Source organism: Syngnathus acus, chromosome 9, assembly GCF_901709675.1.
Source record: "Syngnathus acus chromosome 9, fSynAcu1.2, whole genome shotgun sequence".
Classification (NCBI taxonomy): Eukaryota; Metazoa; Chordata; class Actinopteri; order Syngnathiformes; family Syngnathidae; genus Syngnathus; species Syngnathus acus.
The window spans coordinates 18,519,573-18,544,229 of NC_051094.1; the positions used below are offsets into that span (position 1 = coordinate 18,519,573).

Genomic DNA, 24,657 nt, shown 5'->3' on the forward strand with positions numbered 1-24,657 from the left:
ACACTATTAGCATCACTAATACTCTGTAAAACAGATTAAATCCCTTAATATTGCACAAGCGGAGCTGAAAGGAGCAGTGAAAGAACAGCAAGATCTAAATTTGAGTATATGAGATAATACAGGTCTGGTCAGTGCATGCTGGAACGTTTAGTGTTTTTCCTAGTATTTCACCTAAATCCAACCATCTGTATTTATTTTCTGGGATTTGTTACAGTACAAAATAAACTGTGTACCAGAAGTAGAGCAGAGTACTGAGCATATGGTCGAACAACAGTATCCACGTTGGTATTGTTGTATTTATTGTGTGAAGGCGATGGCCTTCACACGTTATTCTACTCCATTCACTTTATTATTACTTCGCCTTCACACGCAATTTCTCCAGAAATTGCATTTTCTAGTTTATTTATTTATTTATTTATTTATTTATTCTATCACAATAACGTACTTTTTTAAAATATATATAATCGTAGGTCTTGTATTCACTCATTGTATTGACTATAATGACTATAGCATGCAAAACAAATGCAATGCAGTTATAGTCACAAGGGAAAACTAGAAGTCATTTGTGATGTCATTTTGCTTGGACCGCTGCTGACAAAATTGGTGGTGGGCATAAAAAGTGTGGTCTCTCTGAGGCCCCATAGTGTGCGTGGTTCAAAATGCATGCTATTGCCATTCAATAGTTCACTACCAGATGGTAAGTGCATTTTACACACTGTACCTATAAATTAAAATCGTGTTTATCGTTAAAATTTCAGTTTAAGTCATTACCATTTCATCAGGGACAGTTTTGTCTGGTGCGTGTCCTGCTATTTTCCTAGAGTAAAATTGATGCCATTGCTAAATAAAGTTTGGAAAACACTGATCTAAAATGTATCACTCTGTGATTCTGTATGCTAGCAACCAGGGCGAGACTGAATCAATAAAATCCACACCGCTTCCTCACTCACCTACTGATTACAATACCATCAGGAGTTCAGTGTCTTGCTCAAGGACATTTCAACACACTCACAGTGGATGGGGATTGTCGCCCCAACGTCTGGGTTTAGTAGAGACGACCACTACCACTGAGTCATGCCGTACCTACTGCCATCTATTCCAGTGTGTCATATTGTACCTGTGCAACAAGCGCCGAGGAGTCAAGGAAACTAACTAACTAACTAACTAACTAACTAACTAACTAACTAGCTAAATAAATTATGTTCATGCACGGCTCATTCTGTGCACCAGTAAAACATTGATGTCTTGAATTTAAAAAAAAAAACGTTTTATTTTTCACTAAAGATGGGTTCGGTGAATGCGCATATAAAACTGGTGGGGTTCGTTACCTCCAACAAGGTTAAGAAACACTGTTGTTGTGTGTCAGATATTTTCATTATCGCACAGTTTATTCCAGAAAGTTATATTTTCCTTTTTTGAATTTAGATAATAAAAATAATTCAAACTAACTGCCTATTATTTAGACAAAATGTAAATAGTAGTCCAGTAGCTTTCCAAAGTGTGTATTTCAGTATTATTAGTTAGGTCATCCTCAGACGAGCTTCCATAGTAGAAGCTATACATTGCTAATAATGACTGTGGGGCGCAGCTCCTCACAGCATCCCCAATCCAACCCTTAATGCTGAGTGTCAAGCAGGGAGGCATCGGGTTCCATTTTATAGTCTTTTTGGTATGACTCGGCCTGGGATCGAACCCACGACCTCCCAGTCTCAGGGCGGACACTCATACCACAAGGCCACTGAGCTGGGGAGATGCATTACTTTAAATGACTGAAAATTAAAAATATTGTTTTTATGATTTGGGAATTGAGATAGAGCATATACTAGATACAATACTAGATAGATATAATATTGGAGGTGTCGGTCTTTTAGTATTGAGCAACACAAATCAAACTAACACCACAACATTTGAACGACACAGCAGACCAATAAAACATATAGCCTAACTTGTTAGTGAGGAGTTGATGCCAGTTGAGTTACTACAGCACAGATGAGACTCTGAGACACTCTCTAGTTACATTGTTGTCAGCGTGTCAACTATGACAAATGGCGGTCTTGGCTTGAGATTAGTGAGGTGGGGCTTGGATGTGTTTAATGAACCAGAAAATTAAATGATTACTATTGGGCTTCTTTTGACTGCACTGCTGGTGACACTCTTGCTTCATCCTGAGGGTTAATTGGACTTGAACCCAGAAAGTCAAAGGGTTAAGCATGGACAGTGTGACAGCCGGTCCTTCTGGGAACAGCCCTCTCAAATGGCTGCTAATCAGATTTGTCAAGGGGCTTTCCTTATCATAATGCTTTCTTGTGCTACTCTGTTGCTTCTGAACCATACAGCAATATTGATTCACAAATAATAACATTATCCTTGTCGACTGTGTGAGGACACTACTGTCATTGTAGTCTAGAAAATAAAGCTGCCCTGCTTTTTCCATGATGTTTATACTGATGATTAGTGAGCAGCTATTAACACATGCCACACAATATTTTAAATCTCTGCATGGAGGAAATTAATTGTGCTGTTAGTCTTTCAAGTTCCCATTAGAACTTCAAGTCAAGCATTTATTGCTTAAGCCATCCAGTCCAAAAACCGGCCCACGGCCCATATGCGGCCCGCGTATAAATTTAAACTGGCCCGAAGCATTGTGTCATTTAATCAATAATAAGTGGCCCGCTGGCACTGTCGCGGGGACCTGCGCGCCCCAGAGGGAGCCACAGAAATGAAACTCGGTAGGACAACGGGAACGCGCACGTGAGCCAACGCTCATGATCGGTTGCGAGCGTGTCTCCTCCGTCCCTTCCCAGTTCACGCGCACACAAGTGTCCGTTTGCAAGATAATCAGTGACACAGACACTTCCTTATTCAAATGTCCAAACACCAAGGACTAAGGTGACGCTAAAATCAGAAACGCTGCAAGTGACGCTGCACAGGGAAAGTAAAAAAAAACAACAACACGGACTACTGGTGAAAGACGTCTACTTCGTACTTACTCTACACACGACACACGTCCGTGCCACCCGCTCACAGTGATTGTTCTGCCCTCATAATTGTTTTCTTGATGTTAGAATTGTTTGTGTACTTAAAACTGATTTATTTAATGTATACTTTATGCTAAGAAATGTTTTCTATGTAAGGAAGCATACACAAAGAGTTATTTGTCATTCGTAAGCAAACTGGAAATTTATTTTGAAATGCACCAGAAGCTGCGCATATTTCTCTTGAAGCGACTTGACAACTGATGAGTTTGAGAGACGTTAGCGTTACTCGCGTCATCCAAGCGAATTTTTCTCCTCTCCTTATGCTCATGGAATCAATGGGTGTAAGTTATCATTGTTTTGTTGGATACGTTTATTATTGTTTATAAGAAGAATACTCGAAGAAGAAACTTCGAGTGTTTTTGTTGTTAAACTTGCAGTTTTACTCGTTGTGTTTAACACTGAATGGAAATAAAGGGAGCAAGACACTCTGAATCCTGGCTCAAGTGTTCTATACATGAGTTTGGCTGGCTGATGAACTGTGATAATGTACACGAAGTACATAACGCACAGGGAGATCAGTACAGTAAAAAGCCACACCACAGTGAGTTGAGGAAACAACGAAAGATTCAAACATGGCCGCCAAAGATGTATCAGCGTTGTCGACATGGAGACGGTAGACTTTGAAGAGAATTCACGTCGACCTTTATCTTCCAAGTCATCAGTCCACAGTGGATTGAGAGCTAGTGCTAACTCCAAGCGCTCATCATCCTACAATTCCGTTCCGGAGGCAGCTGCCAGAGCCAGAGCTTCGGCTGAGGCAGCGGCAACCAAAGTAGCCTATTCAAGGAAGCAGTTGGAAATTAAAAGACAACAAGCTAGGCTGGAGATAGATTTAGAAGAATTAGAAATTGAAAAGGAAGCAGAAGTGGCACGGGTGAGAGCAGAAGTATTGGAAGCAGCTGCAGCTATCGAAAATGTAGATATGCTAAGCATAAAAAGTAATTTGCCAGCACATACGACTCAAAAACGCACTGAAGATTATGTGCAAAGCCAAACACAGCTCAACGCGCAGTCCCTACAGTGGAGTCTGGTGCCGTGAACCCACACATAGTCCACCACCTGGGGCAGCTGAGGAGATATAAATAATGCACACAACGCCTGCAGACCATTAGTAAATGTGGAACGTGAGGAAAAGGAGCAGTTCCAAGAGGCAATCGACACTCAGTATTATGGCCTCCCATTTCATGGTGCAGTCAGACATTGTGAGTCCAGCCTCCTACGACAGTCATCACCCACACCTACGACACCACCACGCATGGATGACTTCAGGCCTTCGCGTGATGACCTCAGGCCTCTCCAGAGTGACATCAGAACCCCGGCACAGCCTTCACATGCAGCAAGGCACACATCTGCCCCAAAGCCACCGAAAGTCCACATATGCAACAGGGTCGGTATTCTCCTCCTCATGCCAGCCCTCCACACATGATAGACTTTGCCAAGTTTCTTGCTCGCAGAGAATTAGTTACTACTGGCCTCACAAAATTTGATGATATGCCAGAGAATTTTAAGGCATGGCAGTCCTCATTCCTAAATGCAACACAAGGCTTCGGTTTATCATATAGTGAGGAACTGGACCGCTTGGTGAAGTGGCTCGGTAAAGAACATGTAACATGAACATGTAAAAGAGTATCGGTGCTGTCTATGTCACAAAGCCCAAAGCTCCTCTACAACGCCCACTGCATGAATGCTATGGCACACCAGAAATCATTGAAGATGCCCTGTTCAAAAGAGTGGACGATTTTCTCCGTCTGTCTGCTAGAGACAACACAAAGCTAAGATTGCTTAGTGATCTCAAAGTCAAAGTCAAAGTCAGCTTTATTGTCAATCCCTTCATATGTCAAGACACACAAAGAAACCGAAATTCCGTTTCCTCCATCCCACGGTGACGAGACATACAAGTAGGTGACACAAAACAAAAACAAGAAGGCACAAACCATAAATAATAAATAAAATAAAATGAGCGATGAATAAAAACAGACCAATAACCCATTGAATATGAGGGGCAAAACCGAGCCAGTGAGCATACAGCAAGAACAGGACGCTACGCTGAAAGGGGGAGCGAGTTCAGGATCCTAACAGCCTGGAGTACGAAGCTGTTGGAAAGTCTGGTGGTGCGGGAGCGCAGGCTCCTGTACCGCCTCCCAGAGGGCAGAAGTTCAAACAAAGAGTGAGCGGGGTGACTCACATCACTCACAATCTTGGTCGCCTTGCGAGTGAGATGGGAGGTGTAAATGTCCTTCAAGGAGGGGAGAGAAGCACCAATAGTCTTACTAGCCGTTTTCACAATGCGCTGCAGGGCCTTCAAGTCTTGGTCAGTGCAGCTGCCACCCCAGACAGCAATACAGCTGGAGAGGACGCTCTCAATGGTGCCGCGGTAAAAAGTAGTCATGACGGCCGGAGGAGTCCCCGCTCGCCTGAGTTTCCGAAGGAAGTACAGGCGGCGCTGGGCCTTCTTCGCCAGCGACGCGGTGTTGGTGGACCAGGAGAGATCCTCACTGATGTGCACCCCCAGGAACCTGGCGCTGCTCACTCTCTCCACCACAGCACCGTCGATGGTCAGCGGCAGGTGTTGGGCGTGACCCTTCCGGAAGTCAACGACAATCTCCTTGGTCTTGTCGACGTTCAGCAGGAGGTTGTTGTCCCTGCACCACGCGGTCAGAAGGTCAACCTCCAGCCTGTATTGAGTCTCGTCTCCCTTGGTGATGAGACCCACCAGAGTCGTGTCGTCAGCAAACTTCACTATGCGGTTGCCGCTGCAGGTGGCAGCGCAGTCATGCGTCAGGAGGGTGAAGAGCAGCGGACTGAGCACGCAGCCTTGGGGGGCCCCTGTGCTCAGTGTGATGCTGGCGGAGATCTTGTCGCCAACACGTACCACCTGTGGCCTCTGACAGAGGAAGTCCAGTAGCCAGTTGCAGAGGCCGGTACTGAGGCCCAGCTTGTCAAGTTTGCTGATGAGACGCTGCGGCACAATGGTGTTGAAGGCAGAACTGAAGTCCACAAACAGCAACCTCACATACGAGTCCTTCCCCTCCAGGTGGGTGAGGGCCGAGTGGAGGGCAGAGCAGATGGCATCCTCAGAGGACCGTTTGGCTCGGTACGCAAACTGGAAGGGGTCAATGGTGGGAGGGAGAACTGACCGGATGTGCTCCAAGACAAGCCGCTCAAAGCACTTCATGACGATGGGCGTAAGTGCCACGGGGCGGTAGTCATTGAAGCAGGACGGAGCAGGCTTCTTCGGCACAGGTACGATGGTGGCTGCTTTGAAACTCGACGGGACGATGGCCTGCTGCAGGGAAGTGTTAAAGATGTCCGTGAAGACACCCGTCAGCTCACCAGCGCAGTCCTTCAGCGCTCGACCCGGGATGTTGTCCGGGCCCGCCGCCTTACGGATCTCCTCATGTAGCTATTAGCAGCCAAAAACGATGGATATCTTCCTGGCCTTGCATACCTTGACACGCCTCGTGGGATAAAACCTATCTAACCTAGAAGTTACCTTCAGGCCTGCAGGAGAAATGGCTCAGTGTAGGCTCAAAGTACAATAAGCGCTACAGGACATCTTTCCCTCCTTTTTTGTTTTTTGTGGACTTTGTGTATGGCCAAGCCCAGGCTCGAAACGACCCAAACTTCAGCCTGTCCATCAGTAGCCAGCCGTATGGCAAAGGTGAGAAAGCTCCATTCAAGCCAAGTTAATTTAAGACTGCTGTATCTGTGCGCAATACAGACGTATCTGGTACAACAGATGCAAACACCTTAAACTCCACAGACGATGGAAAGGAAAACAATGATCCGGCTCGTTGTTGCCCTGTGCACAAGACAACACATCCATTGGAAAAATGCAGATCTTTTAGAGCAGGGGTCACCAACCTTTCTTAAACCGAGAGCTACTTCCTGGGTACTGATTAAGGCAAAGGGCTATCAGTTTGACACACACTTCTGAAATAGCCAATTTGCTCAATTTGGCTTTCACTATGTGTTATTATTGTCATTTCCAGTTCACATGTAAGTGTGATTTTAACAAGAATAGCAAAAATACAGTCAAACCTTGGTTTTTGACCACAATCCGTTCCAGAAGGTGGTTCGAGAAGCGAATCGGTCGAATTCCAAATCTATTTTTCCCATTACAAATAATGGAAACAATTTTAATCAGTTTCAAGATGGAAAGAAAACGCCTTTTTTAAGCGTTTTTTTCATTTGCGCATATTTGTCCAATCGCGCAACTGCAGCGCACTGCCGAACGTGCAACCGTAGCGCGTCGCCCACCACGCAACTGTAACACGCTGCTCGCATTATTGTGACAGAGCCGTTGCTGAAATTTAGAAAATATTTTCAAAGTCCTGATGTACACTACCGTTCAAACGTTTGGGGTCACAAAATTGTTTGGGTGACCCCAAACTTTTGAACGGTAGTGTAAATAATATTATAATAAAATATTATGAATTAAATATTATAAATTATATCTTATATTTGTATAAGATTATATATAATCTATGAATATAAGTATACATATATATTATAAGATTTTTTACACAGAAGATTATATATATAATCTATAAATAATTATCTAAATAAATATATACACTACCGTTCAAAAGTTTGGGGTCACCCAAACAATTTTGTGACCCCAAACTTTTGAACGGTAGTGTACTTTCCAAAATTTAAGTGTACCTAAGTGCGCAGGGAGCTTAATTTTGTCCGATCGCGCAACTGAAGCGCACCGCCGAACGCGCAACAGTAGTGTGTCGCCGACCGCGCAACTGCACCGCGCTGGTCGCATTATTGTGACAGAGCCGTCGCTAAAATTTAGAAAATATTTTTAAAGTCCTGATGCACTTTCCAAAATTGAAGTGGACCTCAGTGCGCAGGGAGCTTAATTTGGTCCGATCGCGCAACCGCAGCTCGCCGGGCCCTCACTGTCGCATTGCTTTAAGAGCGTCTTTGTGTTTTAGGATGGCTTTACTGCTCCCACTTGCTTTCTTTGGAGGCATGATTAGAGGTTAATACAATCCTCAAAGTAACGAAAATACAATAACAACGGAGTCAGTCGGCATCTGGGCCGCGCGGTCGGGTTTTCTCGGGTCATCTCGCGAGGTTCAACCTCCGAATTTTGTTCGACAACCGAAGCAAAAAAATCTCGGATTTTTTGTTCGAATTCCGATTTGTTCGAGAACCAGGAGGTTCGAAAACCAAGATTTGACTGTAAAATAAATAGATGCAGCTCATTGACAACTGCTGCTATTTGAGCTAATTTTAGAACAGTCCTGCAGGCGATTCATGCGGTCCTCACGGGCGACCTCAATAAATATGCACCTGATGAGGCCTGACTTCAGACTTCATTCGACCATCGCTGTAAGCACAGCGACGAGTGAACTCTCCGCCTGCAGGTGTCTGAAACGACTAACTTGTCTCCAGTGTGGTTCTTGCAAAATAAGTTAGAGTGAACACTACCCTAACATTTTGGTGCCGAAACCCGGGACCCTCATACCCGCCATCTGGCTGACGGAGGACGACGCGCTGTACACCGTTGACGGGCCAGCGTCCATTAGGAGGACCTGGTAAAGAAAGACCTGGGAAGGAAATTCTTCGCTGGGCCAGCGTCTTAGGTCTGCCTTCGTCTGACAGAGGTGGATTGACGGGATCCGGCAGTGCAACGAACCAGGGGACAAGTAAGTCAAAGAAAAAAGCGCTGATACGGCTTTGGTTTGTCCGAGCTATGAGATACGGCTTTGGTTTGTCCGAGCTATGAGATACGGCTTTGGTTTGTCCTAGCTATGAGATACGGCTTTGGTTTGTCCGGGCTATGAGATACGGCTTTGGTTTTTCCAAGCTATGAAACAGCTGGGATTCTAGTCCCAGTGGAAGGAACGGGCTAAGAAAAGACAGTCTCTTTTTCCTAATTGAAGAAGGGCGTAGATTCTTTCTTTTTTTTGTCCGTTCTTCCAAGCTGTTTGGGAGGGTTTTACACCCATCCTGGATAGGCCTAAAAATAAAAAGCGCTGGTGTTTGTGTGGTTGAGAGTGCGACTGGTAGGATAAATTGACCGCAAAGAGAATTTGGTGGAAGGTCAATTTAAACCTGCATTGAGGATCCTCAAAGAAAATAAAAAAAAATAAAAAAATTGTATAAACCTAAAATACCTAATTAAGATGGGAAACAAAACCGGTAAATCCCTAGCTCTTGAAGGAGATGAGAAGTACATGGCATGTAAATTTCTTAATTGTATGCAATACATGCCAAAGTGGAAGAAAAAGTATGGAGTAGAAGGGAAGTTGAAAGTTGAAGTGTGGAAGATGGTGGTTGATGTTTTGGAGGAGAGTGTAGATAGAACGACAAAGGGACTGAAAAAGAAAAGAAAAGAGAGAGAGTTGAATTGTGCTAGAATGTGGTTGAAAGCTTCACAAGAGAAAAGAGAACAAATTCAGGAGACAAAACCTGGAAAGATAAAAAGTGACGAGACCGCCATTCAATTAAGATTTGAAAAAGAATTCTGGGTGCACAGTGGCACCCCATTCGATGATGCGGCTGAGAGTGCTTATCAGCAACGTCTTAAAAACGCGCTCATCACTGTTTCCCCCCCCCGACTTCGGCAACTGGGTGAGGAAACATTTGGTGGAAGTAGATATTGCATGTGTGACAACAACTATGCAATGGGCCAAAAGTTCTGATGTATTTCATCTAGGCGATGATGACCTAGATGAAGATACAACAGTCTTCTTTCATGGGTCCCAGCAGGCCAGAGGAAGAGGTAGAGGCCAACAAGGTCGCAGGCCGCAATGTAACTCAAAACCCCCATCAGATTCTGACAACTGTTGGAACTGTGGGAGACGGGGACACTTCGCAAGAGAGTGTCGTCAGGCAAAACGACACCTATCAAAGGGTGGAGGAAGGGGCAGAGGAAAAGCCAAATTGTCAGCGTGACTAGATTCCTCCCCTGTGATCTCTTGTGCTCCTACAGAGGAAGAAATAACAGATGTCCATATGAAAGCAAGACATGTCATTGTCAGATTATTAGAACGTTTTTAGATTGTTAGAGCTCCTGTCCATGCAAGGAGTATGACAATGCTGTTGTATGCCCAATGACAAATGACCAGAGATCAAATTGTGTATGTACACTAAAGTTAAAATTTGCAAATCAAGTGGTAAATGAATGCAACTGGCTTCTAGAAGATAAATAAAACTTAGAATGTGCTGTCCTCGTGTGCGTGGGAGGGACCAGCTCATGATCGACCACAGGAAATGGCCAGCCTGTGACGAATCATTGGTGCTGGGATCTACCTTACGAGAGCTGTGCATGTGTGTTAAAATGATGAAAATTGGCTGACCTTTTAGTGTACAGAAATTTGCTAGACTGTGGTCTATCCAATTTGCACCGCAGAACAGAAACGCTTTTGAAAGAGAAAAATGAGAGGAAAAGAGAGAAATCTGTTTGCGAGCAGAAACTGATCCACACTAGTGCATGTTAAGTAAGAACCGACAGAACATGCTTTCAGGAATTGGAAGAATCAAAATTGTGAATTTAAGACATTCACATTTAATAGAAATAATTGACTGGTTGTGTTATAAGATTATACAAACTTCTATATGCGAGCTGATTCTGAGAGATTGGGTTCTTCAAATTTAAAAACAAAGAAAGACTTCTGATTGATTTGCCAGCAGTTTTTTTTGCGTGTTGAGTTTTTTTTGGATTGGTGGATTGTTCTATCAAGAACCTTGAGATGAAAACGGTATGTGAATGTTGTGTGGTGAGCTTGGATGAATTGGGACCGATGTGATAGGAAGTCTCCTTCTTGGAGACTGCGTGTGAGATGCAAATGAGCATCGATGACTGATTGCCTGAATGAAGGGAAAATACAGGTTGAATGGTTGGCGTTGTTGGACACTTCTATCGAAAAGTAGTAGAGCGACTTTGAAGGAAGAGTGATTTTGAGTACGTTAAATGCTAAGGAAGAAATAAATACATAAAGGAAATAAAAAGGTTGCTTTTGGATTGCTAATTAACTAGGAAAAAAAAAAAAAAGACAAAAAAACAAAACAAAAACAAACTGGAGAACCAGTAACACATGCAGAAGATGTGTGAACTGGGAAACTTAGAAGCGTTTTGGAAAGAAAGTCAAATTAAATGATGATAGAGTCATATGTGGTAAAGAACACATCCTCCCAAAAAGTTTGTCAAGGTGTGAGACATGGGCGTCGCCATGCCTCAGAAGGAGGGAGAATGTTGTATAGAGAGTGGGAGATAAAAAAATAAAAATAAAAATAAAATAATTATATATATACAACACTTTACTACATATAGATTCTCTAATACATATGGCGTTGTACCATTGAGTTAGATTTTTTCTTCCCCAACGTTCGCTGTAAACAATTGGAAGATGATTGAAAAGTAACTGAAGAAGCTATGAGGAAGTGGTGTAGCTGTTTGGGAGGGCACGCGCTTATGCGTTTCCCTGGCTAATCAACATTATTTAACTGATAAGGGGATGGGCAAAGGAACCATCTGCTACAGGACTTAAGGTCCTTTCCTCCAGTAACCAAGGTCAGAGAATCTCCTTTAACACAGGAGGCGATAAATGGGATAGCCTCTGTCATAAATGGTCTTTGGTCAGGAGGAGTCATTCGGAAGTGCTCAAACACTTCTCGCAAACACTCTTATTTGCCCAATTCAAAAGGGCAATAAAATTAACTGGTGAATGATACAATATATGCAAGAAGCAGACGAAGAACAGTCCCTGGCAGATTACATGATCAGAACGCTCAGACTGACAGAGGTGTCAATGCAAATTTACTGCCGCCTGATCTCTCATCCTCACAGGTCAACAACCCCGTCATACCAGGAGACTGGGTCTACATCAAAGTCATCAAAAGAAAGAACTGGGCCAGCCCACGGTGGGAGGGACCATTCCAAGTCCTGCTGACTACCCCCACCGCAGTAAGGAGGACCATTCCAAGTCCTGCTGACTACCCCCATCGCAGTAAAGATCGCTGAACGGCCCAGCTGGATTCACCTCAGCCACTGCAAGTTGCAGAGAGTGCTGGACCCCTAATTCGGAGTGGTGGGGAAGACTAACTTCAAAGGAGTCCTATCGTTTAGGGTGGGACGTCTCAATGTTGGTGAAGAAAACAACGATCCCCACTCCGCTAGGCGAGGGGATGTCCCGGTGTCTCTGCCATCCTAGTAGCAACGGGGCTCCATATGCCAGATGGATCCTCTGCTGCGTTGTGGTTGGAGCGTGCTATGGTCTATGGACTCAACTGAACAGACCAATTGACAATGTTGACCGTGGAAAACGATGGTCACACGATGAGAACTTTGAGGACTGGTCATGGGACCCCAGAAACCCATACGAAACCAACACTTGGTACCGATACGTCAAATTCACTGTGAGATCGCACACACAGGAGGGCTGCTATGTGTGTTCCAAACTCCCTCCGTCCTCCACACAAGTTCACTTGGAGGCCAGAGCAATGAATGTCACTGAAGCGAAATGCATGGCATCCATGGGAGGAGTTGGATATCAACACCGTGCTGTCACAGTCAGTGATGCCGACCCGTCCCGCCCTGGACTTGCTGTGATCAGCTTTTCTGGACAAATCTCAATGTGACTGTTAAAGGACGAACACTGCCGCAGGTGGCCTTCACAGACCGGCCACCTGGAGTGAACTATACGTGTTACATCCAAGGAAGTGAGACCCACAAATGCATTGACAGAGACTGCTCTCCAGGAGGGAACTGGATGGGAGCTTTGGACATCGCTACTGAGTGTCAGGATAAGAGAGCCATTTCAGGTGGTGAGGGCTCTCCGACCAACATGGCTGCACCATCAAACGGAACATACTTCATACAGAATGGCTGGTGGCTTTGTGGTCACAAGGTGTATCCGATGCTGCCCGCCAACTGGACAGGAGTGTGTGCACCAGTGTGGGTGACAGACCACACCTACAGGATACAACATCGTCAGCTGACGACAGCACACAACTCTTCTGGACGTCGCCGCAGGGCGATTACAACCTTTGACCCCCATGACCCTGTCTGGGGTGCAAATGTTCCGGACGACCATAAAATATGGCCTGTCGGAAACAAAGTTGTTCATGCGCTTTTTCCTTGGATCGGAGTTGGAAAACAATCTCTCTTCATCGAGACACTGAACTATCGTTTTCAATCCTTTGTGAACCTCTCACTGCAAGTCGATGATGGACAAAATAGAGAGATCCAGGCTATTAGACTAATGGTCTTGCAAAACAGGATGGTTCTGGACTTGTTGACGGCAGCACAAGGTGGTGTGTGCCACATCATTGGGACTTCCTGTTGCACATACATTCCAGGAGATAACGACACGCACATCAAGGAAGCCATGAACTCACTGAGGAATTTACAGCAGGCCATGTCGGAGGATAACATCCCACATCAATGGGATTTCTTTTCATGGCTATTCTCTGGCGCGTGGTGGCAGTTGCTGTTGAAACTTGTGACTCCTGTGCTTGCTGTGCTGGTATTGTTGTGCTTGTTTACGACCTGTGTTATCCCGTGTTTGAAGTCTGCTGTGACAAGGTTTGTGTCTTCTACCGTGGCACAAGTGCATATACAACTTCTTAGAGATGACGGATGTGATGACTATGATGTGCTGCGAGACGTGGATTGCGTAGATGCTGTTTAGCTCAGCATTCTTTTACAGAAACTTGATGATTTGACCATCGAAAATGCCTTGCAAGTGATGGGTACAATGATGTACCGTTTCCGTGTTTATCTTTTTCTTTTTTTTTATTGATAACATTCTGGTCGCCTAAGGCAAAGGGGCCGTGTAACTCTTTTCCTGCATTTAATCTGGCCGCAGGTTTTTCAGTTGCACACAAAATTTGGACTGGAGCATTGAGGGAAATGCCTCGTCTTCACTGGAAATTATTGCTGTCATTGTATTTTCTTTCTTATGTTTGATTGATCGGGTTTGACATACTCATATGATAAAACAGGGGGGATATGTTAGGGTTTGCAGAATATCTTCATCGTATGATTATGTTGGAATGTAACCTGTAATAATTTACCTAGCTTGTCCTGTCTTACCAAAAGTAGTAGACCAAAGTGCTAAGATATTTTCACCTGATTGACTAGCTGCAGAGGAAGCAATCAAAGTTGCTTTGTTTCCACAAAGTCGTAAAAGGCCCCCTGCTATGCTTTGATCAGCAGGGGAGCGTCTTCACCCCATCCTGGGTTCTCACACCCTCACTTTCAACCCCACTGTGTTTCTTCTCAATAAATATGCACCTGATGAGGCCTGACTTCAGACTTCATTCGACCATCGCTGTAAGCACAGCGACGAGTGAACTCTCCGCCTGCAGGTGTCTGAAACGACTAACTTGTCTCCAGTGTGGTTCTTGCAAAATAAGTTAGAGTGAACACTACCCTAACAGTGGGGTTGAAAGTGGGGGTGTTGGAACACAGGATGGGGTGAAGCCGGTCCCCTGCTGATCAAAGCATAGCAGGGGGCCTTTTACGACTTTGTGGAAACAAAGCAACCTTGATTGCTTCCTCTGCAGCTAGTCAATCAGGTGAAATAGGTAAATTATTACAGGTTACATTCCAACATAATCATACGATGAAGATATTCTGCAAACCCTAACAACACCTTTTGTCGCACTTGTCTTTGTCCTTGTCTGTTATTTATCCTTTTTTAAATTTTGGCACTTGTATTCTTGCACTCTTGTACGCTGCTGTGACAAGTAAATTTCCCCGCTGTGGGATGAATAAAGTTCTTTCATCATCATTAATTATTTTGCCCAGCGCCTGGATTTAGGCTGGGTCATTATAGGCGAAGTCTGCCTTGACAACGCCCACAAGCCGACCCTGAGCATCTTCAAAACTCATGTGCTTCAAAATTTACGTCCATCACTTCTCATTCCTTGCCAAAACAGCATCAGTGTGAAAGAGAAACCATGCTACAGCGGGGAGGACAAGTATGGCCACACTACATATACGTTGAAACCATTGCCAGTCGAGGATCAGCTCGGGCAGACTGTTTTCCAGCGAACAGACAGCGACAGCAATGTGCCATGTCCAGTGAGAAGGAGCTTCCTGATAGCGTGCTGAACCGAGCCATGCCGCTCGTCGACAAGCCATTTTACGGCGTCACCGTGCCCGAGGATATGGCTGTCCACTTCGCTGCTGAGCATCAACGCCAGCAGCCCCATGGGGCAGCCCATCGTTATTCACCCTGGCCGGCGGCAACCCGTCGCGGCAGCTCGACATCGGCTTCGACAGCGTGCTGTACCCGCTGACTACGAGACGGCGCCCTACTACCGCCTCATGGTCAGGGCCACCGACACGCTGACGGGCGCCAGGTCCGAGGTGGACGTGGTGCAGAACGTCAACGACAACGCGCCCGTCCTCCAGAAACCGCCGTGCTGCCTGAGAACGCCATGATCGGAACCAGCGTCCTACAGGTGTCTGCTCAGGATCAAGACTCGGACAAGAACTCCAGGGTGAGCGACGAGATAGTGTCGGACATCCACAACAGCAGCGACTACTTCCACGTGGAGCGCGACGGTGGCCTGCTGCTGACGGCGCGGCTGCTGGACTACGAGCGCAGACCGCACTTCAATTTTGTGGTGCGCGCAACTGACGGCGGCACGATGGACAGCGGCTAGCCGGCGCTCAGCAGCGACATCAGCGTCACGGTGGACGTGGCCGACACCAACGACAACCCGCCCAACTTCAGTCAGACGCTCTACGAGGCTTTCGTCAGCCAGCTGGTGCTGCCGGGGCACTTTGTTACTTGCGTTCAGGTCTCGGACGCCGACATGGGCGACACTCAGAGGAGCAGGTTACACATCCTGTCTGGTAACGAGCGCATGACATTCTCCATGGAGGCGGAGAGCAGCATTCTGTGTCTATTTAACAAGAGGCGACAAGGCATGAAGCTCTCGTATCATCTCAACGTCTCCGTGTCTGACGGCGTCTTCACCAACATGGCTCAGGTGGTGGTCTACGTGCTGGGAACCAACCTGTACAGTCCGGTGTTCAGTCAGATTCTATCTGGCAAAGGTCCCAGAGGATGCACTGCCCGGGTCAAAGGTCACCCAGGTGCGGGCCACCGACGTGGACTCAGGTCTGTTCTGCCATATCACTTACTCCATCAACGAATTTGGGAAGACTCGCTTCGCCGCGAACGCCGACAGATTCGTCACCACCGCACAGAGGCTAGAACGAGAGGACCCTCCCAACAAAGACCTTCTGAGAGGCCAGTGGAGGCAAGTGCAAGCACTGGCAAACGAATTCTGGAACCGTTGGAGAAATAAGTGTCTGAGCACTCTCCATCCAAGACGTAAATGGCACAGGACACACCGCGACCTTCAACCTGGGGACATTGAGCTGCTAAACAGCTCAGCTCAGTGGCCTAGTGATAGAGTGTCCGCCCTGAGACTGGAAGGTTGTGGGTTCAAACCCCGGCCGGGTCATACCAAAGATTATAAAAATGGGACCCATTGCCACCCTGCTTGGCACTCAGAATTAAGGGTTGGAATTGGGGGATTAGATCACCAAATGATTCCCGGGCGCGGCACCGCTGCTGCTCACTACTCCCTTCGGGGATGGGTTAAATGCGGAGACAAATTTCACCACACCCAGATGCGTGTGTGACTATCATTGGGTCTTTACCTTTTTTTTAAAGCAAACTCAAGTGCCAAGGAATGGGTGGCTGAAGGCTATGGTCATATCCACCTCCAAGAGCAGCGATGGAAAGGTCCGCAAGGTTGAGGTGAAGACATCATCCCCAGATACCTCAAAGACTTACCTGCGGCTCATTTCTGAAGTGGTCCTTCTCATGGAAAAGACAGAATAAAGGTGGACTGAGGAAAAGGAAAATAGTTTCAAGAGTTAGTGGCACGACATGCCAGATGGTGAGTGTTCTGCCCTCAGAATTGTTTTCTTGATGTTAGAATTGTTTGCATACTTAAAACGGATTTATTTAATGTATACTTTATGCTAAGAAATGTTTTCTATGTAAGGAAGCATACACAGTTATTCGGCGTTCTGAAGAAAACTGAAAATTTATTTTGAAATGCATCGTAAGCTGCGCATGTTTCTGTTGAAGCGATTTGACAACTGATGAGTTTGAGAGACGTTAGCGTTACTCGCGTCATCCAAGCGAATCTTTCTCCTCTCCTTATGCTCACGGAATCAATGGCTGTATGTTATCATTGTTTTGTTGGATAACTTTATTATTGTTTATAAGAAGAATATCATGTCATGCATTATGTATGCGAGGCAATTGCGATCCATCCATCTTTGATAGCATTCATCATCAGCTGTGGCTCAAGAGAAGCGACATCACCTGGGCTAGCAGCGGGAAACACACCTAGACCTGATCAGCCTGTGGTGGGCCAGCCTCAGCGGAGGGTGTATTGTGTTAAGTGACCAAAACACCCGGTGACACTCAGGTACACAATTAATGATGTTTCCCGCCAGTGGCGTAGCCAAGCCGGGGCGAGCCGGGGCGGCGCCCCGGTTAGGACTCCCTGCGCCCCGGTTGAAAAAAATCGAGCTTTTTCGATTCTTCATTTTCATGCCGTTTTTTTCTTTCGGTCTTGCGCGAATGTGCTTGCGCTATTCTATGTGCGCGATGTTATCTGTCAGGTTTAATTCACTGACTGAATAACTATTAAGAGAAAAGCATCAGCAAACAAACCACAAGTGAGACGGAATATTAGTTCTTTTCTCGCGAGGAGTGCAGTACAGATCGCTTACAACAATCTCACTACACTAAATATCTGTACGCACTCCTGCGCTTTTTATTTGGATTGGCCCTACCCACAAAATGAGATAAAGCCCCTAAAGGGGAGGGGAATAGCACGTGGGCTTTGTCTCGTAAGAAGAAAAATCACAAGGTGTTACATATTAAAAAAGGAACAGTATGATGAGGAGTATGAGTGATCAGCAACCATTCTTTGTGTCTGTGATGAAATCAGGAAACATGAGTGATCACTTGCAGGTTCATTGGGGGGTGCAAGATAGCGATGAGGCATGTTGTTGATCAGATCAAAAGGGTCTTTGTTAAAAAGGAACTGTCTTGGTAGATGTTGTTGGATTTTGGTCCACAATTTAGGGAGCGCTATCTGCGCCTCACGGCAAAAGCCATTGCCAATCACCTGTTATCCAATTCACTCACTGCGTGCTCGTTTAATTTCTTCAGATTTAGGAAAATGCAAAGACACTGAAGCAGAAATTAGACTTACACAGGTTGGTTGAGTTCAATCATAATTCTTGTTAAGAAAGCTCTGTTTTCAGGAAAGTACAATACAGCGCTGGGCCTTTCAAGAGCAGAAAGTCTCCATTCAGAAAAGGCAACGTTCAAGGTTCTTTGGTCAGCTTATATTCAGTTGGTGTGGGGCGCGTTTGATGGGTGATGAGTCGTTGGGGTGGGGCGAGTTCGCAGTAGAGTTTGATTCCATGGGAGTGGGTGCTGGTTATGGAAGATTCGGTGTGTGTGTCTTTCGGCCTTGGTGATCATCTTTGGCCGAGTCCTTGGCTGTCTCCTTCTGGCACCAGCTGGTTTTTTATCTCCGAGTGACCTTCCTGTAAACATTCTTCTCCATCCTTGCACATATGCTGTCGTACCTCATTCTTTCACTTATCGAAAAGCTGGCGTCCCGCATTAGGCGACATATGACGTTTAGTCAAAACACAAGATATAATCAAGTACTGAACGGTCAAGACGACTCTGGCCGTGTCCATGATGTAGAGAACAAACATCAGGCATGCATTACACAGTTCCTTAAGGGTCATTAAGCTATGTAAGCAACATATCAAAATACATTTATTTTGCAGTGCACAGAAATACATATTGAATCATAAAGTTGTAGCAACCTCTGTTATTATCTTGCATCAAAGAATGTCTAGTTATGTCTGCTTTATTGGTTGATTCCATGAATATACTTGTCTGCTTATATACTTTATCCAAAGAGATGTGAGCGTATCTGGTATTGTGGCTAGGCGGGTTTTGTGTCTTTTGCCCCTATTCCTTCAATGTCTTCATTTTGCTGAGTTGTCCGCTGCGACCTGTCGGACCCAGCTGTAACCGCTCTCTTCTGTGGTACAGCAAGGCCAAACAGCAAGCATATATTGCAGTAATATTGCAGTAAAGCATCGATTAGAGAACGCATGATAACATATATATACATTTTTCTAACATTATCCATTCACCGTTTGTCTCCCGGACCCGGATGTTGTTTTAGCGATCAGCGAACGGCGTGGGTGATGTTCGATTTTTTTTCCTGTGGGCGCGCGCCCCTACTGGAAAAATTCTTGGCTACGCCACTGTTTCCCGCTGCAAACGCTGTGTTGCGCCTACCCGTCCTAATAGTGCAATACTTGGGATATTTAACATCCTTTCAATGAAGCAAGAAGATCACGAAGGTTGCAGCCAACTTGCTGAATTGGATCCCAGCAGACTTTGGGTGAAAAACGGTGTAACATCTGGACTGGTCGTCAATCAATCACACGGCGTGTGTTGCCAATTCGGCATCCATTGCAATTGTAGCCTGGCGGTCCTGGAGGGGGAACCTTCCATCTGTGGTCCCTTCTCAAGATTTCTCAGTTTTCCCAGTTCGTGTTTTTCGTGTTTTGAGTTTTTCCTTGGCCTCCTGGGGGTCAACATCCAAGGGGATGTCGTTAATATTAGTGAGCACATGAATCCCTTAGAATTATAGCATAGGTGTCAAACACAAGGCCTGTAGGCAACATAATTTTATGTGGCCCTCAAAGACAAATTGTGCATCAACTGCATGTGTCAATACTAAAATTACAAACTGTCTTCACTTTTAAAAAATTTAGATATTGCTAGCAAATTTTATTATCATTAATTTTTTTGAATAATTGAACAGTTTTTACTAGTTTCTGATTTCAAAACTAGTTGTTCATCAGTTTGTTTTTTTCAACCAAAAATCATTTTCCAGACAAAAATTTCTTAATGCGCCTTTATGTTGTGGACAGGATTTTTAATGATACATTTTCCAAGCCAAACATTTCCAAACAAAAATTCCTTAATACACCTTTATCGGGACCAGAGTCACACACCCTATATATATGCATCCATCCATCCATCCATCCATCCATCTTCTCTACCGCTTTGTCCCCACGGGGGTCGTGGGCGTGTTGGAGCCTATCCCAGCTGTCATCGGGCAGTAGGTGGCCTGAACCGGTTGCCAGTCAATCGGAGGGCACACAGAGACGAACAACCATCCGCACTCACACCTACTATCACGACTGATCCCCGGTTGCTTTATTATGTCTATGTTATAAAGGGAAATGTGCTTTCGGCAGTTTGCAAACATATTTTATTGAGGCTGCGTTAGACATATATAATCACATCAATATAATCTCCAGTAGTGGCTGAAACGAGAATAACATCCTGTCCTTGTGGTCGGGCTTCGCGGGAAAAACCCAACCGCCAGACAGCTGCACTCAGCGATAACACCCAGTGGGGAGGAGACGGCCATCGACCAATCATCACACAATGTTTTACATGTTTGAATATTCATATTGTGTTTCTATATAACTGGGCAACCCGGATGAATGTGTTGTCTCTTGATGGTCACAAGAACACACGAGCTTTGGTGTGAGGGACCTGGGACCCAGGCGCCTGTATTAGCTTGCTTTGTCAGGAATAAACAATTGGTAAATTCGGTCTGATTGGTCAACTGGTCTTCTCTTTGACAGAACGAACTCGCAAAATTGTTAGGTGCGCCAGTGTGTGGATTAGGGACATAGCAACTCGTGTGTTAAGTGTTGATCGCAATTTGGAGTGAGATCAATAACTAGAATCCGTAACCTAACAATTTCTTGGTGACCCCGACGTGATGTCAAGAGAAGGGTAATTGACAACTCGTGGTCTGTATCCAGGACACCGGACAGTGTCAGGGACACCGTTTGTGATAAGCGCTGTCACACAACGTTGAGCTGGTACGATGTCTCCTCAACCCTGAGCTCACCACCGATAAGGTATGCAGGATACCTGTTAATATAAGTCGAAATTCTGCAAATTGAAAGAGGAAATTTAAGAGGAGACTGTCGTCCAGATCAAATAAGGTGTGCAAACAGTTAAGATACATACGGTGGATAAATTTGGAACTTACGTGTGTAACGTGTACGGTAAAGTCAGGGACTTACGTGTACTAAGGGATAGGTCAGGGACCTAGTGCTTCGTCGTGGTGGACAAGGGTGCGGTGACGATCGTATTCAAATAGCCGGGGTGTTTTGAGATCCCCGAGGAGAAGTGAGGCCTCCTCAAAAAGTATCCGGTGGTAACAGTTCCTCCTGTGAGAGATCAGACCGTTAAAATATAGAAAATGAGCAACCAAATTGGGGGGAATAAGTGCGATGAGAGGAATGAATGGAGTGAGATTGAAGGAATGTATGCTGATGTGGAAGCGCAAATCGTGAGTGGTATTGGAATGGGTGTGATGAGAGGAATGAATGGAGTGAGATTGAAGGAATGTATGCTGATGTGGAAGCGCAAATCGTGAGTGGTATTGACCGAAAGAAAGTGGCGAAGGAGCGAATGCGACACCGAAAAGTCTTTGCGAAATTGGAAGCCGATAAATTGTTTCAGGGCTTCCAAACAGCTTGGGACATGGAACGCCTGGCACGGCAATTGCAGCGAAAAGAGGTTGTTGTGCTGAAAGAGAAGCTCGCCCTAGAGGACGAGCAAAAGGGCGCCGGCTGGCGCCAGCACAAGGTGCTAGAGAAGCACATTATGGAGAAAGAGGAAGAACGGCGCTCCCTGCACAATTTGGCGACAGCTGCAACAGCTTTGTTCGCCACCCAGAAGAAACCGCCCGTAGAAAACGCAGAGAATGTGGGAAAAGCAGAGGAGGTAGAGAAAGCGGTGAAAATAGACGAGGAAAGGAATGAATACAAGGGCATTTATCCATCTTTGCACGATGTGACACACCCGAGTGCCCCCACACTCGGAGTGACCAATGTTGAACCGCCGCCGTACGGCGACCCCGGAGTAATGGCTCCGGTGGTGACGTTGGGTGGCCGGATGGTAATGGATATCGAGGGCGAAGGCGACAGGGCGGATCAGAGTATTGTGCAGCTGATTGAACAAGCAGTAAATAAAGAGAGGCGACGGGCCCGGGAGGGGGATACATCCCGCGTGGTCACATCAACCCCCGGCCCGAGCCCTCAACCGTCCAACGTGACAAAAGGAGAAAGCTGGCATAGACTTAGTGCCGAGAACGTGGAGCTAAAGAAGAAAGTTGATCAAGCCGATGAGCAGCGTAGACAGGAAGCGCAGATGTTAAAATGGGCAACGGAGAAAGTGAGACGAGAAGACACGAAGAGCGAGCGGAGACAGAAAGAGCATCCACAGTGGGACAGCAGCGAGGGTGAGGAAGAAGATGATGTTGTGATGCAACAGAGAAAAATGTTAGAGTACGCGAATCAGGACAGTAGAAAGAAGCGCAGGCAGGGAGAAAGAGAGATACGGAAAGAATATAATTTGCGGAGTGGTCAGGGACAGATGACGCAGGCCGAGGTGCAGAAAAATGAATTGATGTGTCCGCTGGTGACCACATCGGGCGGCCAGCACTACGAGCCCATGGTGCTCCGCGATGTGACCGCGATGATGGAAAAGATGCCCCCACTTAACAGAGGAGGTAAGGTGTGGCTGAAAAAATTTTTGGCTGTGATGAGTGGGCAGAGCTGTACCCTCGGTGACATGCGCCAGATGTTGGCAGGAGCATATGTTAGAATAATTAGTTTTGCAGAAGCGCTGGTCGGCCTGAACCGGAGGTCTCATATCTTTGCTCAAGGCAACATATCTGTCTAGCTTTAAGGAGTTCTTATACTCCCTTCCTTTTCTTATCTGTGAGAGGCCCTCACTAGTTATGAACAGAACACCTTTGTTCTTTGTTTAGTTCAAGAGAAGTTCTTTCTCTTTTATACTTTGTAGTTTCTATTCATAAATTGTTGTTGACCGGGACAGTTTTTAAGTTATCCCACATTTACTCAATGTTTGTTTAAGTAGACTTCATACAAGTTATCTTACATCTACTTAACGTTTGTTGGAGTGTATACACGAGAGGTATCTGATTATTTACTCATTATTATTATTGTGTGAAACGTAGCAAGAAAGTCTAGAGCATTATTTTACAGGGACACGGCATCCAGGTTTGGGGAGTGCAGCCGAGAACGAGGCTGCCAACCACCTAAGAACAGACTCTGCATTCCTGGGGTCACGGATCAGCCAAGGCCATGCGGCCTCGCACCACACAACATTATTAGCTAGCTAAACAGCGTTGCTACAGTCACAATCTCCCCTCCCTTTAGTGTAGCAACGCCTCTTGTAACCAGGGCAACCCATAATAAAAAGAGGAGATAGCGGAAGAGGAGTCGAGAAGTGGTGGAGGACTGTTAACTGGGCCTTCTACCTAATTCTCCTCGCGAGCAAAAAGAATACTGGTTGTCTTCTCCTCTTGTTTCAGTGTATAAAATAATGTCTTGTGGTACTTAGACCTGACATTTTATTGGTGCTTCGAGCCGGATGCCAATACACCTGAGGATTCCAGCGGGCGTCAGTGGAGATCCGGAAAGACCGCGCGCGGCGGGACCTCCCTAGGTAGGGTCCTAGAGTCCTTTTCAAGGGCTGGCTGTCTGCTCGTCAGCTGGGATCTGAAGGTTGAAGGCAATCTGAGGTGCAGAGGTGAAGAGAACCAGAGGGTGAGTTTGTTTTTGTTTAAAAGTGTGGTGCGGCCGATGGCTCGTCATGCCCTGTAAAACCCTAGGTGTGTAAGTAGGACAACGGAAGTCCACAGACCCTGCATAACTGAAATTCCGCGTAGGACAGTGATGTCCAAGTAGTGGGTTGCGGAGCCGCAGAAAAGCTGAAAATGAAAATTCCGTCTAAAAGTACAGAACGGAGACGTCCGTCTAAAACTGTGTGATTGAGAGTGTGAATGGGAATACATATCACTAGATATAGGACTCCATATTAAAACAGTGGGGAACACATAACGTGGTTCTGTGGACGCAATAGGCAAGGATTCTCCACCAGAACGCTGGTAGAAGTGAGAATCACCACAGGATCTTTTCGTTATCCCACTGGGAACACCCGACTTTAGAAACCCCTATGGTTTTACAGTTGGGACCAAATTGATTAAAATGGGGAACTTGCAGAGCAAAAATAGGATCCGAGATGCACTTAAATGTAAAGATTGGAAAATAATTGAAAGGCAGGATCCTGACCGACTTAAAAATCTTGATAAATGGGTTAAAAATATAAATTTGAGGGTCAACTGAAAACAACCAAATTGACCGAACCTAGAGGCGCCATAAAAGAAAAGACAAAAAGAAACCCCAAAAAGATGAAGGAGGAGGGGGATGAGGATGTAGTGTTTTGGTTGAAAGTAGCAGGAGAGAGAGAGAAAGGAGAAAAAAAGAAAACTCAGAAAGCGCTGTATTGCAGGCAGGAAGATGATGAGACGGGGTATAGCAGCAGGCAGGCAAGAATGATAGATAACACACAGAGGGCTGAAGAGGAGGGGGGAGAACTAGAAAAAGTGCAAGAGCGGGAGGAGGAAACACAGGCTACAAATTCAAAACAAAAGATCATAGAGAAATTGTATCCGC

General features: G+C 45.7%; 1 protein-coding gene across 1 annotated transcript; it reads left to right on the forward strand.

The window, feature by feature from the left end:
* The first annotated feature begins 9,790 nt into the window (after positions 1-9,790).
* On the forward strand, positions 9,791-22,858 carry LOC119127481. The gene is made up of 3 exons (XM_037259420.1): positions 9,791-9,795; positions 21,876-22,349; positions 22,497-22,858. Exons 2-3 carry the CDS (start codon positions 22,040-22,042, stop codon positions 22,856-22,858), a joined length of 672 nt encoding a protein of 223 aa, XP_037115315.1. The 5' UTR covers positions 9,791-9,795; positions 21,876-22,039.
* Positions 22,859-24,657: the final 1,799 nt, after the last annotated feature.